A 14,265-nucleotide genomic window follows, 5' to 3' on the forward strand; every position below is an offset into this window, starting at 1 on the left:
GTATGTACAAATAAGTTGTTCGATATTAGTTAGATATAAGCTTCAAAATGTATCATGAACTAATACATTTATAAATAAAGTGTATTGAATACTTGTCCGGTTCTAATTTAAATATCAAAAATAAATATCTTATAAATATAAAATAGTGTAATTAACACATATTATTATAAACTTATTTAGAGTTGAACAAATATCATTTTAAAGAAGCAAATCAAGTATTCTTTATTATTATTATTATTATTATTACAGAAATTCTAACTTAAACGTTTAGTATAAAATTAGGTTATATTATATATAACTTATATAATTGTAAACATCTAAATACAAGTAAAACAAAAGCAAAATAAAAAGGTACATAAGGGCAGATTATATAAAATATGTATAAAATATTACAATTTAAAAAATCACTAACTCACTTAAAAACATAAATATTGTGGAAACCCTATATTATAGTTTATGTTCCTTATGTTAAGTAATACGTTAATTTAATTCACTCTAATATTAAAACTAACTACCACTTAACTTCACAAAATTGGGATTTACATTTATGGAAAGCCATAAAAGCATTCCATTAAACTTTGTACCTACTTTACATAACTTACAATGTGTGTGTATATGTATTATGTATATTATAGTTATCATTAAAAGTGGCCAGTAATCTGTCGAAATTGGACGGAATTGAATTAGGTCTAGCTGACGGTGTCGTTCCACAGGAACCAAAGACTATTAGCGAAACGAACGAGTCATCAGAATTCTTTAGAGGTACGTTAAATAAAAAATGACATACCTACTTTAATAGCGTAAAAGACTTGAAAATTTAATTTAATTATAATACTATCCAAGACGTACAACTGTGTTAGTGTGTGTATAATATTAATAATATTATATTATAACAATGTATTTTATTGTGATTGTGTATTCATATATATAGCTCTGGGCTGTAAGAACTCTCGTAGACTCTGCAATCAGCAGCTGTCTCGGCCAGTCGGACATGGTACAGGTGACATGAAACTATTTTACTTCTCGTCAGTTCTCGGGCAGTTCAAAGCGTCATTAGTGGCTAGTGCATACGTGCCGTCGCCGTACCCGTACTTGCAAGATCACCTATACAACGTTAGCCAACCAGGTAGGTGATTTGTCGTCTTCTCTTTTATGACCTCAACATTTCAAATATAAATTATAACACTTTTTGCACACCAATATCCGCCTTAATTCGATAAAATACGTAGATTAGGTTTGGTAAACTTCTTGAAACATAGGGAAAATTATCAGCTCTAAGATACCTATAAGGTACCTATGTCAAAACGGAAAGTCGAGTGTGTGTTCCAATTCCACATTGGGAACAAAAAATTTTATAAAAAAGTTTGACATAAGATTTCAAGCTGGTAGAACCTGAAAATAGTGCAACGAAAATTTGTAATCATTTATGTATAATATGTATTCTGACTAAGGTATCCATATTTCTAGTCCGCGTAGTCCACTGAACGAAAAATACCAGTAATTTTAACAAAAATATAGATAAAGTTAACAATACCATTGTTAATATTCGGTCAACAAAATAATTATTAATAGGTACTAAGATTAGATATTTGTTAAAATAAGAATTGACAAATTATTTGATTTAATAATTTGTTTGTTTAGTTCAACTATAATATTTTGTTAAAATAACTTAGAATTTTGATAGTTTTATAAAAAATAATTTCGTAAAAACAAATAAAATTAGCGAAAACACAGTTGATTTAAAAGTACTTTTATAAATTTAATTAACTGTTTCAATGTATTTCTTTCTGAAATTAATCTTTGTATGTATAATTAATTCTACCGGAAGAGTTATTAATTTTAAATTTTTACCTATAAACTTTCTTAACTCAACAATATATTTTTCAAACTAAAAAATGATTATTAGTTTAACGTAATAACTGTTTATTAATAAATAAAAACTAAACATTATTGAATTTTTGTTCAGAGTATATGTATATTATCAATAATTGAAGGTTAAACAGAGTCTCCTTTACTTTCAGTCCAAAATGGATGAAAAAGATCTAGGTCAGGTTATTAGATATTATATATGCATAAGTCCGCCTATTATACCTAATACCTCTTTCCAGTGGCGTATATAGAGAGGGGGCACAGGGGCCATGCCCCCCATTATCCGTATCATATAATATATAAAACATAATATGTAAATTTATTTATTTTGGTTATGTACTGGTTTGGAGTTTAAATTTAAAAAAAAAATATTATTTCGTTAAAAAGATTATAAATATTCTATAGATCTATTGTTCTATGCAAACACCTATAACATTATAATTTATAACCTTTATAAGCCAAAACCGCAATAGAAGTTGCAGATAACGATGGACGTTGGAATGTTGGATTCTCATACCGTTAAATTAAACGTTTAAACGTTAAAAATTAAAGCTCAGTGTCGGTCTGGCTTATGTTTGGACCCCCCGGTACAGAAATTTACAAGAGCCCTCTTACAAAAAAAAAAAAAGGTTTCTTACATTTATAATATTTATAAACATATAACATAAAGGTAATAATTACATTTTCCGTGTACATTTAATATGAAAATATGAAATTAACATTTTTTATCATTAAACAATAAAATAAAATAATACTTTTAATACATTTTAATAATATTATAATATACCTACAAAATAAATAATATATTAAATACTAGTATTTATAATCAATGGTTCAATGTTTACAAATTAATTCTGGAATCCGAGTTCGGAATCGCGAGTTAACTTAATATTCTTTTCTATTTAGATATAGGTCCCTAATATAAAAATTTCCAGGGGCTCCCAGCGATCGCCGGGTAGCCGGGTGGGTCAAACCAACACTGTTCGATAAAACTTACTAATTAGTTATTTATTCTTTTGTAAAATATTATACCTATAATTCATTGATATTTTATGTAAATAAATAATAACTTGGGTATCCTGTTAAATCCTGTTAAATCGTTATGACTAAAATCTAAATGCATTAGGAATTGTTGATTCAAAACAGAAATTGTTTTCAATTTTTAATTGTTTTAACTTTAAAAAGCAAAAATTAAATAATATGAGTTCAAATGATTTAGTTCCAATTTCGGTAAGAAAATAAATGTGTTCACCTTAATACATTTGTTACTAATTTTTTTATGTTGGTAATTGGTTGTTGTTTAAACAATAGGATACAATCTCATCAAATGATAATGCAATAATGACAAACACTAATGCACATATTTAAAAAATTAAAAATACTGTTATTTGACTGTTATATATTTAATTTTTTTTTGGCCCCCTCCCCTTGTAGTAATCCTTGCTACGTCACTGCCTCTTGCTGTTAGATATTTTTTAAATAAGATATAAACTACACATTTATGCTGTGCACGATATAAAAATTTAGTAATATAATAATATTTTTTTTCATTTTTAAAACATTGCAATTTTTTATGTGGTGGTAGAGGGGAGAGGTGATATATTATATCGGCGCGTGATGATGCTTAGATTAGGGTAGATAGTATGTATTTTTGCAATAATTTTATCCACGAGATATTTTTTAGATGATTAAAAACTATGTCTATTTTATTTATTACAAATTACTGCATTACCAAAATAAGATTTTTTCTGTATTTTGGATTAGTATGCAGTGACCTAGGGGCCTCTATGTCCAACAATACAGACGTTCGAAAATTACTGGATCAGCAGATTCCAGACAAAACGTCTGGTCTTATAATCACGTACACCAGTGTATATTATAATATCATATTACAAATACAACTATTTACAATGTGTACCCATAACAAGGGAGGGGGAAATTTACTTGAATATTTGATTTATGATTAGATTTTAACAGGCATGGTTGTAGCTGGGTAAAGAAGTCCATGGCCAATTAGTGATACTGTAACTAATATTTAAAAAATTATCTCCAATTGTATCGAAAATGACACATATAAATACGTAATTATTAATAAGTATTTAAAAAAAATATTTAATTAGAAAATATCAAATATTTATGTTTTCTAGTAAATAAAAGTTTTTACATTACCCTTTAAAAATGTACACGCATACGATATGCATCGTATGTCAAATTATATAATATTTAGCTCACTACTGTTTTTACGCAAATATATTGGTTATTAAGTTTTTTTCAATATATATTATTTATTAAATGCCTCTCAATTTTACTATTTTTAGGTAATATAATAATATTTATATAATACGTCCCCTATACTAACAAACAAATTTAGTGTCTGAAAATATAGAGTACCTACTAACTTAATTTTATTGTGCAACGAAAATGTAAACAAACTTTAAAATAAATGGATTTAAAATTTCTAAAGATTAGTGTTTATATCTCCCCTTCTCATATAAGTCAAGCTTATAAATACAGAAAATATGTGCAATATGTATTTTATTTTTTTTTTCAGTATGGATTTGTATAGGTAGTAACTAATTAGCTATCGCCAAATATTATATACATAGGTACTATATATGATTGGTTTTAAATGTTTTAATTATTAAAAAAATAATCTTGATGTAAATAATGGCAACTAAACAATGACTCATGTGCTGCTGTTTCATTTGTACATTCAGCGACATTCATGCTGGACACGGGTGAAGAGCTATGGCTGTGGCAAGGATGGTGGCCTGAGACGGCAGCGGTGACAACAACAGAGGAAGGCGATGCTGATGCAGAGCCCACTACTTTTACGACGACAGCATTAAACCATCGCGGATCATCGTCCACCCGACACCAAGCCGAAAGGCGGGCGGCCATGCAAACAGCGTTGGATTACTGGAAACGACGATACGGCGATAGTGATGACGAAGACCCGAAAGCGTTTTTGGTGTGGGCTGGACTCGAGCCAATTCGGTTTACTGACTGTTTTCCGGAATGGCGCGATCGCGACGATATTGCCGAAATCAACATAAAGGTATGAATTTACTCTCACCTTAAGTGTCATAATTACTAACAAAATAATGCCCACCTATCTAATTTGCCAAGCACGCTCCTGTAAGAGCAATACTTTTAAACTTTAAATGTCACGATTCTAAACCTATGCTTATAAATATAAATACTATATTTGATTCGAGATCGATATTACTCCAGAGGCTATAGACCAAAAATCCTAGTGAATCTCAACTACCTAAAATAATGAGTACTATCTACGATTTAATATGAAATGTTCATAAATTACAATCTTGAAGAATCTGACGATAAAAAAGAAAATGTAAAAACAAAATACTGTTACATTGCAGTACAGACATTTTTTTAATGAAAAAAATAGTTTGTGTATTTTCTATTATGTTGCACTTCTTCCAATTGTATTATCACTATATTACTGTCATTACATTAATTTTAATTAAGTATTTTGTATTTAATCATATTCATATCAAAAACAAATAATATAAAAATTCAATTAATAAATCAATTACATTAATACAAGCTTGTAATGAAGATAATATAATAAATATTTAAAATCGATTCAATTTTTTTTTCATATTTTTCTTTATAATAAATGGTTACTTTTAAGTTCCCTCATTTCATTTCTTTACTTCTGACTTCCATTTCTTTCTTAATTTACTTGATTCAACGTGTCGTTACACTTGCTTCGTAATTAATCTCTCTGAGATGTTAAGTTACTAAATACCATATAATATAACTGCGTATTTGCCTAAGAGAAAAGGCTGAATTTTTTATTGAATGATAAACATTTAGGCGAAGATAAAAACGTTTTTGTACTATGTTTTCAGCACAACCACAAGCCCGGTGAAACGCAGCCCGTGGAAATAGAGTTGGCGCGTATCACACAAGAATCCTATCCAGCCGCTCAACTACTTCAGAGACCTTTACCCGACGGCGTCGATCCCACCAGACTGGAGCTCTACTTGTCACCTGCCTCGTTCAAAGTACATTTTACATATTAACCTACATACTAATATTAAAATAATAATTGATAGATAATGAATAATTATTTCCTAGTACCTACAATAATTATCTAGGTCCCGTAATTTTAGTCTTAAACATATCTTGTCAGTTGTTATACGTATTGAAATCCTCACCACATTTTCTTTATATATTTCATAAGTACCTAATAAGTAAATTCTATTTACTATTTACATAAAAAAATAATTAAAAATACAAAATTAATTAATTTACAAACTACAAATTATTCATAAATTAAATATTTAGAATGATTAGAAAACTATTAAACTATTAAATATCTATATAAGTATTTATAGGAACTCACAAAACATTTTTTTTCTGAATTCTTATCTGACCCAGCCACCCAGGCCCGTAGCCAAATTTTCAGATGGGGCACTATATAAAAATAATGTTTTTCTAATATTTTTAGGGGGCAACCCCCCTCCAGGTGCTACGGGCCTGGCCTGACCTAACATTCAATCCTAAAATTAATCCTTTTTAATTATTGTAACTAATTTATAACTAAAAAATAGGAATATTTACGCGACTCCAATTGTTTTATGAAATTCCATATATTTTCTTTAAATATTTATATTAAAATTTGTTACAGACATGCATATAATTTTCAACATATTTTGGATATAAATATTAAATATTTAAAACTTTGGACTTTTTTAGTTGATTCTTCTATAAATGTTGATAATAATTATTGGTAATAAACTTGAAAAAGTTAGTACAAAGTTCCTTTTAAGTTAGGTTTAGCGTAAATCCACTTACATGTTTTATGAACGTTTGAAGTTCAAATTAAGTAAACGATTTCTCCTCGAATGAGTTTTATTGTAGTTTAAAAAATATTAATATTTAGAACGCATAGTTATTTGAAATATTCCACTATTTTATTTAAATTATTATTTTATATACACAATGAAATTTTCAAACTATTAATAATTTAGTACTAATATTATGTATATTTTATAGTTTCTAAATTTTGTTTGCATAAGTGGTGAAAACATTTTTACTGTCGGCCAAAAAACTTATTTTATAAGCGTCTGAAGTTCAAATGTTGATAACATTTGTTTAAAGCACGAAAATGTATAATCATTTTGTTTCCATTTAAGACATTGAAAATACATTTTATATTTTAATAGTTACTTATAGGGCTTGAAAATTTAATTTAATATTATTTATCGTATATCATAAATAGTTTTGACAGCTATTATAAATAAGAAATATATATTATACAAAAATGTCATTTTATAGATATTGAAAATTCAAATGTTGACAAAATTAGATTTATTTTCAACCAAACGTAACGGTTTTAGTAAATTTATTGTAATTCTAAAAGTATTATATTTAAAGATTTAAAACTTTTCACAGTTATGACGTGTAATATACTTATATTTTATAATATATTAACTATAGGTAAACAATGAGAAACATTGAATGACATATCTATTGACGTAACGAGACTGTTTTAAATGTTCTCAATATGTTTTAAGATAATATTTTTTCCATCAGATCGTTTTGATAAGTCTGTATAGAATAATTTAACTTTGAAGATAAATTTTGAGGAAAAAAAATTATGTCGTGCACTCTTTTAAAACCATTATTAATATCAGTCTTTTAAAAACGGTATTATGCGAAGCATCGACTATTGCAATTTTCAATACTGTTTTTAACTAACCTAACCTGCAATCTAAATGGTATTATATTTCAAGAACTATAATATTTTAAGCCAATTATAGATCCTGAACATTTTTTCGATATATAACACGGCATACGTTAGGTGGGAGTGGAATATTGTAAATCGGATTAATCGTAAAAATGTAATTATTCTCAATGTCCTGAAAGTATAACAAAAGTATTTGTTGATTATTATTTTTCGCACCAATTAAAAGAACAAAAAAAAAAAATCGTTGATGTTATCAAATTTTAGCTCTAAAGAAAAATATAATGTTTGAAATACCGCCGTTCCGATATTGTTCATATTGTGTTGGAGACCATATTCGTGGGGAATATATAAGTTTCGATTGAGAGAGAGAGAGAAGAGTGCTTAGAACTTAATAGGACGAAATATCCCCCAATATAATATATCTTATTGATAAAAGTTTATTATTTTTAAAAATCAGCTCATCCTTGTGGAAATGTATTTAGCAGCAATAAACAAATTATAAAACACCGATGCACATTACAATTTTTTTAGTTAACTAATTTTTACAATAATTAATAATGTTCTGTAATATTTTATAATTGAAATAATATATTCAAATTCCTTCATTTCTTATTTTTTACTTCTATACAACTGACCACGTTGGGGGAAAAAAATCACTTGAGAAACTATTCACCGCTACACCACCCATGGTATACATTTATATACCTGATGTATTTACATCATATTATTTTTTTTTGCAGGGCTTATTAGACATGAACAAAACCGAATTCCTACAACTGCCAAAATGGAAGCGTACAAAAATCAAACAGTCTGTTGGTCTATTTTAATACGATTCGAAATCACCCACTCGAACTATATTATAGTTGGTTTTATGTGTGTGTGTATGTGTGTGTGTTCGTGTGGATTAAAAAAAATATATTGTGTGCAATATTGTATTTTTCTACTGTGAATTTTTATTTATTACATTTTAGAAAAACAATATATTTTTTTTACTTATACTTTACGATGAGATGTAACAAGTTACTAAAACAAAACATTATTTTTATAATATATTTATAAATAATAATATTTTTACCTTAATGTTTTGGTTTGCTGACGTTTAATAACTTGTAACACTTTTTGTATAACACGTTTTAAAAGATTCGAGTTGTGTGCTATTTATTTTTTTACTATATTCAGAAATCAGAATACTCAACGTTTTTTTATTTATATAATTACAATAATTTGATGTTTATTTGTTTTGTTTTATTTTTAGGCTGTGATTCTTTGTAATAACAATATTTTTCAATTAAAGGTCTCAATATTTTCATACTTTTCTATTAATATTTAAGTTTATTTATTTATATCAAGAACAATAATGAAGCTCAACTTAATTATTTTCAAATGTACATGTATTTAATATTGCCTAAATATTTTTGATTGTAATTTAATTGTATGAGTGCCTACTGAAATCAGTTAAGTATTTATTTTATTACCAATTGAAAATTATCATAAATGCCAAATCTGTTTGTCAATTAACCATGTAATGTCTGTTCATCATCTATGTTTTTGATGTAATGTCTTACTGCAATAATATTTTGTTTTTGATTCGATAATATGTATCAAAAACTATTCTGTTGTAATTACACGTCACAGTTGAAATGTCTCAATATTGTAAATTGTTACATAACCATTAACTGCTAACATGTGATTACTACAGATGAATAACACTTAACACAATTGCACAAATGGTATTGCATCCACCTTTAAATTAATTATGAACTAGAACATTTGACACTTATAATAATTCTTTTTTACCATATTTTTCCTTGTACACAAATTGATTTATATTATGATGTTCTGAAGTTCCTTAATCTTATTAAACCAGTAACAGTGTTCCATGCATAGACTTTGATTATGTTATAAGTCTATGGTTCAATGTTTCTTCAATATTCTTTCAGTTGTAGAAAAAAAAATGTTTCTTTTGTAAATATTTATGCTCTCTCCAATCATTTTGTAAAGATCCACTTTGTGAATTAGTACACTATTAATACTCAACGTGTGACATTTATTTAGTTTTAAAAATAATATTGTTTATTTTTTTTTTTTCAGTTTTACTATTATTTTGTTTTATTATGTTATTTAACCTACCACTATTTTTATATTACCATTTGTGATTTCAGTGTTGTTGTCAATTTCATTCATCTAATTATTTACTTTCGTAATTCTAATCATTTTTTAACATAAATAAATAATATTTTTAATAAACGAAACACATTGTTCTTATTTTATACTATCAATTTCTGTGTTGTACCAGATATTGAGATATGCTATTCATTTTAATATTAACTATACTTGTACGTCATGTAATGTAAGAGTGACTGAGTGAGCATGTTTTCATGATTGATAAATCACGCTAAATACTATATAAACATTATATGTGAATACTGAGTGGTAGGCTAACTATTTACATAGAAAGTATCCCATCAAATTACTTTATAGAATTTTAAATATTATAATTAATATTTTTAATTAGATATTATGTTATACCAAACGCACTGTGGATTAAGTAAATCTTATGGCTAAAATCCTAAACAAATTAATCTATGATTATACATACCTAGTGTTATGGTCCCCCCACACACTGCAGGGTTAGAGATGAAATTGAGACCATGTAGGTATTAATAATTTATAATATAAGTGCAACATCAAAGCGAAAATCATAGACAATAAAGCAGCGTAGAATACAGCAATGATAAATTTGCTGCCTGCTACAATTTTACCGCCACTGTGGCATGATATACCAATACTAACATACTGTTATAAAATAAATTTTGCTTCCCGTAAAAATGTCTCAAACTACACCTATGCTGGTAAAGAAACGTATAGAAATATTTCAAGGGGTAAATTTGAGTGCATAGATTTTAATACCTAATAAGCGGTAATAGATATTATAAATATTAGTATTTATAATCAATGAATAATAATATTATGTTTGACTGGATAGGCGCCGCCAGGAATTTCATCAGAGGGGTACATCTTGTATAGTATACCCTAATTTCTAGTTTTATTATATATTATATTAAATCTATGATAATAGATAATAGAGATAATATATATTATAATTATACAAAATAAAATATTTTCAATACCATTCGATTTTTTTTTAGTTCATAATATTTGAGTTATCATTGTTTGTGATTTCTGTTTTTTAATCATTTTTATACAGATGAATATATCTGATCCATAAACAATGTTAATTATTGCCTCAAAATATTTATAAGTAGTGTAAATATGTTAAATTATGGTAATCTTTCTGATTTGAGTTTATTCAAAAAATGTTGGCATCACATCAAATAAATTATACAACATCTTAATAAATACTGTATACCTGAATATATGATTAAAAAAAGCAACATATATCAGAAAACTTAAAGTTTTTATATTACTTGTACAAAATACATCATACTTAAATTGAGTAAAATAAACGCTCAAATTTGAAAATCATACATTTAACGGTTTTAAACAATGAAAACATAAATACACAATTTGTTATTTCGAGGAACTTGATTTTTACTTTATACATAATCGAAATATTCATCATTTGTTCAGGAAATGTGTATTTATAGTTTACAAAATTGGAAAACAAAATAATATTTTTTATAAATACAATCTGGTATGAAAGTTTTTCAAGAATAATTATAGAAAGCAAAATTTTGAGCTGTTAAAATTAAATAAATCATTCATATACATAATACGTTTTTAATGAATGTATATAATAATAAGCGTTGTATGGAAAAAATCGACTAGAATCAAAACAACACGATCAACCACCAAATATAGCTTCTTTAATGGAGTCTACATACTGTGCTGGTACCCAATATACCCAGTAACGAGATGCTTCTGTTGTTCCCAACTGGAAACCCTGTTGTAAAAAAAAAAAGATATTCTTTCATTTATATTCACAAAATATATTCTCATATTTGATTACTAAATATTAATATGATAGTTAACATTTTAAACACAGATACTATGATTTATTAATTATTTGTATTTACTCACTATATAAAATAAGCAACAACTTACCACTATATGATACTCTTCATGGCCTTCAATTGGTTCACTAACCACATGCCTAATTGTATTCATGGCTACCTTTTGAGTTCGTTCTTTAGTACCTATCCAAAGTTGATCCACTTCCAATTTAAATGTCAGTCTTACTTTTCCTCCATGCTTATTAAGCATTCCACTCAAAGGATGTGGTGGTAACGGATCCTATAATATAAAATATTATGATTTATAATATTCATAATTGTAAGTGAAAAGTGAAGGGTATTAATAAATTTTTACCACATGATCATTTATCAATTACATCTTAATGTTATTATTTTTTTTTATTTTGGTGACTTCAACTTACCTAACCTGGCTACTAGCATGCAGAAGTACAAAACTAATATAAAAGATGATTAATTGAACGTAAACATAAATTTTAAAAATAGTAAATATACTTTTTTGTGACTTAAAATGAGATAACAAAAATATATTCAAAAACTTGAATAGTTTTTGAAATAATAAGTATCTTACATTAAATGGATCACCTAACACATTATAGAAATAGAAACTAGAGATAGAAAATAATAAAAACTTAACTAGGTAACTTAGATAATATTTAGTATACAATCTTGAAAATTAAATAGTCACAAACATAAGTCAAATATAATACATGAATAAATTAAATAAAATTATTTATCAGAGAACATTAAATAATACATATATTTAACTAATTAATATAGACAAACAAACCTTAATATTTAAAATTCCAACTAAAGCATCATCAGGAATACCTCGTTCTAACACTTTAAGATGTAATTTTTTCTTACATAAAGGTTCTTTAACCGATGAACCCGATTTAGATGAACTCGATTCCTAAGAAAAGATACAAGTTTTATAAATCTGAAATAATTTAAAAATATATTTCACAAACCTCCTCAACATTCGCTACAGATACAGCTACAATATCTTGTAATTTGGCACCAACTACCATTATTTTGGAAGAGGAATTAACATTCAAAGACTCTAGAGTTTGGTCATCTTTGGCCAAACCCTTGATCATGATTTTTTGCATCTTGCTTGGAACGCCTATCATGTCGACCAGTTTGTTTTTAAGTTGTGCAATTGTGGATGATAATGGCATGGAAACCATATATTTATCTTTGTTGTGTATGATAGTGAACTCAACAGATGGGGAATCAGGAATCAAATCACAGGTTTCCTCTTTTACGACAGATTCTGTGATTTGCTCTTCAGCGGAACTTTCGGTCGTTATCTCCTTAACAGTACATTCAGAAGTCTCTTCTTTCACAGCGCTATCTGCTACTTTTGTTTCATTTTTGGTCTCGCCATGACCATTTATTTCTTCTAAAACCGGATACCAATAAATAAATTTGACATGAGTCAAATACTACAATACCAGTTTACAATAACTACAGTTACTCACCTGATGACTCCATTTATTTGTCCAACAACAAATACCGTACAACAATATAAATTGTTCTAAATTTCAATCCACCAAACTAGTTCCCGCATTGATTTACTACTGTCAATCGATTAATAATGAGCCGTCCTTTGAAAGCCTACTTAATACAAATAATTTACGTTATAGATGAACTGCTGCAACACAATCAAATTCCAACTGATACAAAACTCCACGAATATCTCTTGGCTAGCCACTAGGTACTTTATTATTATTATTTATTACTTTGTCACGATGATCATCATATTTTACTGAACAATATTCATGCACAATATGATAATATGAATGAATAATGATATGAAATTTTTTGATTCCCGTGTTATCTTTCCGGCTTGATGGTATAGTTACCAATATTCTAAGACCATGGTTACCACTAATTCTTATCACGGGGCCGAACTGTACCCATCCCCCCCTATCATCACTCGACACTGTTGCGCATGCGTATTACCATTGATTATATACGTACGTTTTATATCTCATTGTTATGTACTATTGTGATAACAATAAGCGCCAAATATATTTCGGATTGAAATTAAAAGTTAAAAGTTAATTATAATAAACATTAAACACTTCAACAGCAAAATCATTAACTGGCATTCATAGTAACGTTGTATACATATTTTTTTTATAGTTGTGTCTCGTTACTTAATTTTAATGTCAAATTTGATTGTTATTATGTTTTTATTTTTCCGTTTTTGTAAAGATGAATAAAAAAAAAAATTATTAAAATGACAAAATATGTGATTTACATTTAACAAAAAATTAAAATTTAGAAACACCATTATGATAACAAATAAAAAGATTAATTTATGAAGTTATCGTAAAATATTAACAAAATATGTCTAACAAGTAACAGCCGAAAACACATTTAAATATGTATATACCTATTACTGAAAGACAAAAATAAAGTAGGTACAAAAGTTATAAATCAAATCAATTAATTTGAAAAAAATATATAAAATAAAAAATTCATACATTTTTTACTCATGGATTTTTACATGGTTGACTATAATTGCTTAACCAGGACATCTTTTAAAATCATAGAAATAGATCTCGATTGAATACTTTTTACAATATTACATAAATATATATTATAATATAATATATTTAATATATTAAATTACTTAACGTTACGAATGTATTATTATGCGAAACAGCACAT

The 14,265-nt window shown here is 26.9% G+C and overlaps 2 protein-coding genes across 3 annotated transcripts in view; one reads left to right on the plus strand and one right to left on the minus strand.

Moving 5' to 3' along the window:
• The window catches only part of LOC114123063 (supervillin), a 21,384-nt gene extending 11,541 nt beyond the window's left edge, over window positions 1–9,843 (plus strand). For both annotated transcript variants that reach the window (XM_027985920.2, XM_050197990.1), the window contains 5 exons: window positions 636–762; window positions 932–1,126; window positions 4,587–4,927; window positions 5,748–5,903; window positions 8,332–9,843. In XM_027985920.2, the coding sequence (XP_027841721.2) occupies window positions 636–762; window positions 932–1,126; window positions 4,587–4,927; window positions 5,748–5,903; window positions 8,332–8,418 (906 nt within the window). In that variant the 3' untranslated portion in view covers window positions 8,419–9,843. The remainder of the gene's footprint in view (window positions 1–635; window positions 763–931; window positions 1,127–4,586; window positions 4,928–5,747; window positions 5,904–8,331) is intronic.
• Window positions 9,844–10,878: 1,035 nt separating this feature from the next.
• On the minus strand, window positions 10,879–13,435 carry LOC114123076 (ubiquitin domain-containing protein UBFD1-like). Its single transcript, XM_027985938.2, has 5 exons — window positions 13,068–13,435; window positions 12,555–12,988; window positions 12,374–12,496; window positions 11,657–11,845; window positions 10,879–11,495 (listed from the first exon to the last, which is right to left on the minus strand). The coding sequence occupies exons 1-5, from the start codon at window positions 13,078–13,080 to the stop codon at window positions 11,397–11,399; spliced, it is 858 nt and encodes a 285-aa protein (XP_027841739.2). The 5' UTR covers window positions 13,081–13,435; the 3' UTR covers window positions 10,879–11,396.
• Window positions 13,436–14,265: the final 830 nt, after the last annotated feature.

Source organism: Aphis gossypii, chromosome 1 (assembly GCF_020184175.1).
Source record: "Aphis gossypii isolate Hap1 chromosome 1, ASM2018417v2, whole genome shotgun sequence".
In the NCBI taxonomy this organism is placed as follows: Eukaryota; Metazoa; Arthropoda; class Insecta; order Hemiptera; family Aphididae; genus Aphis; species Aphis gossypii.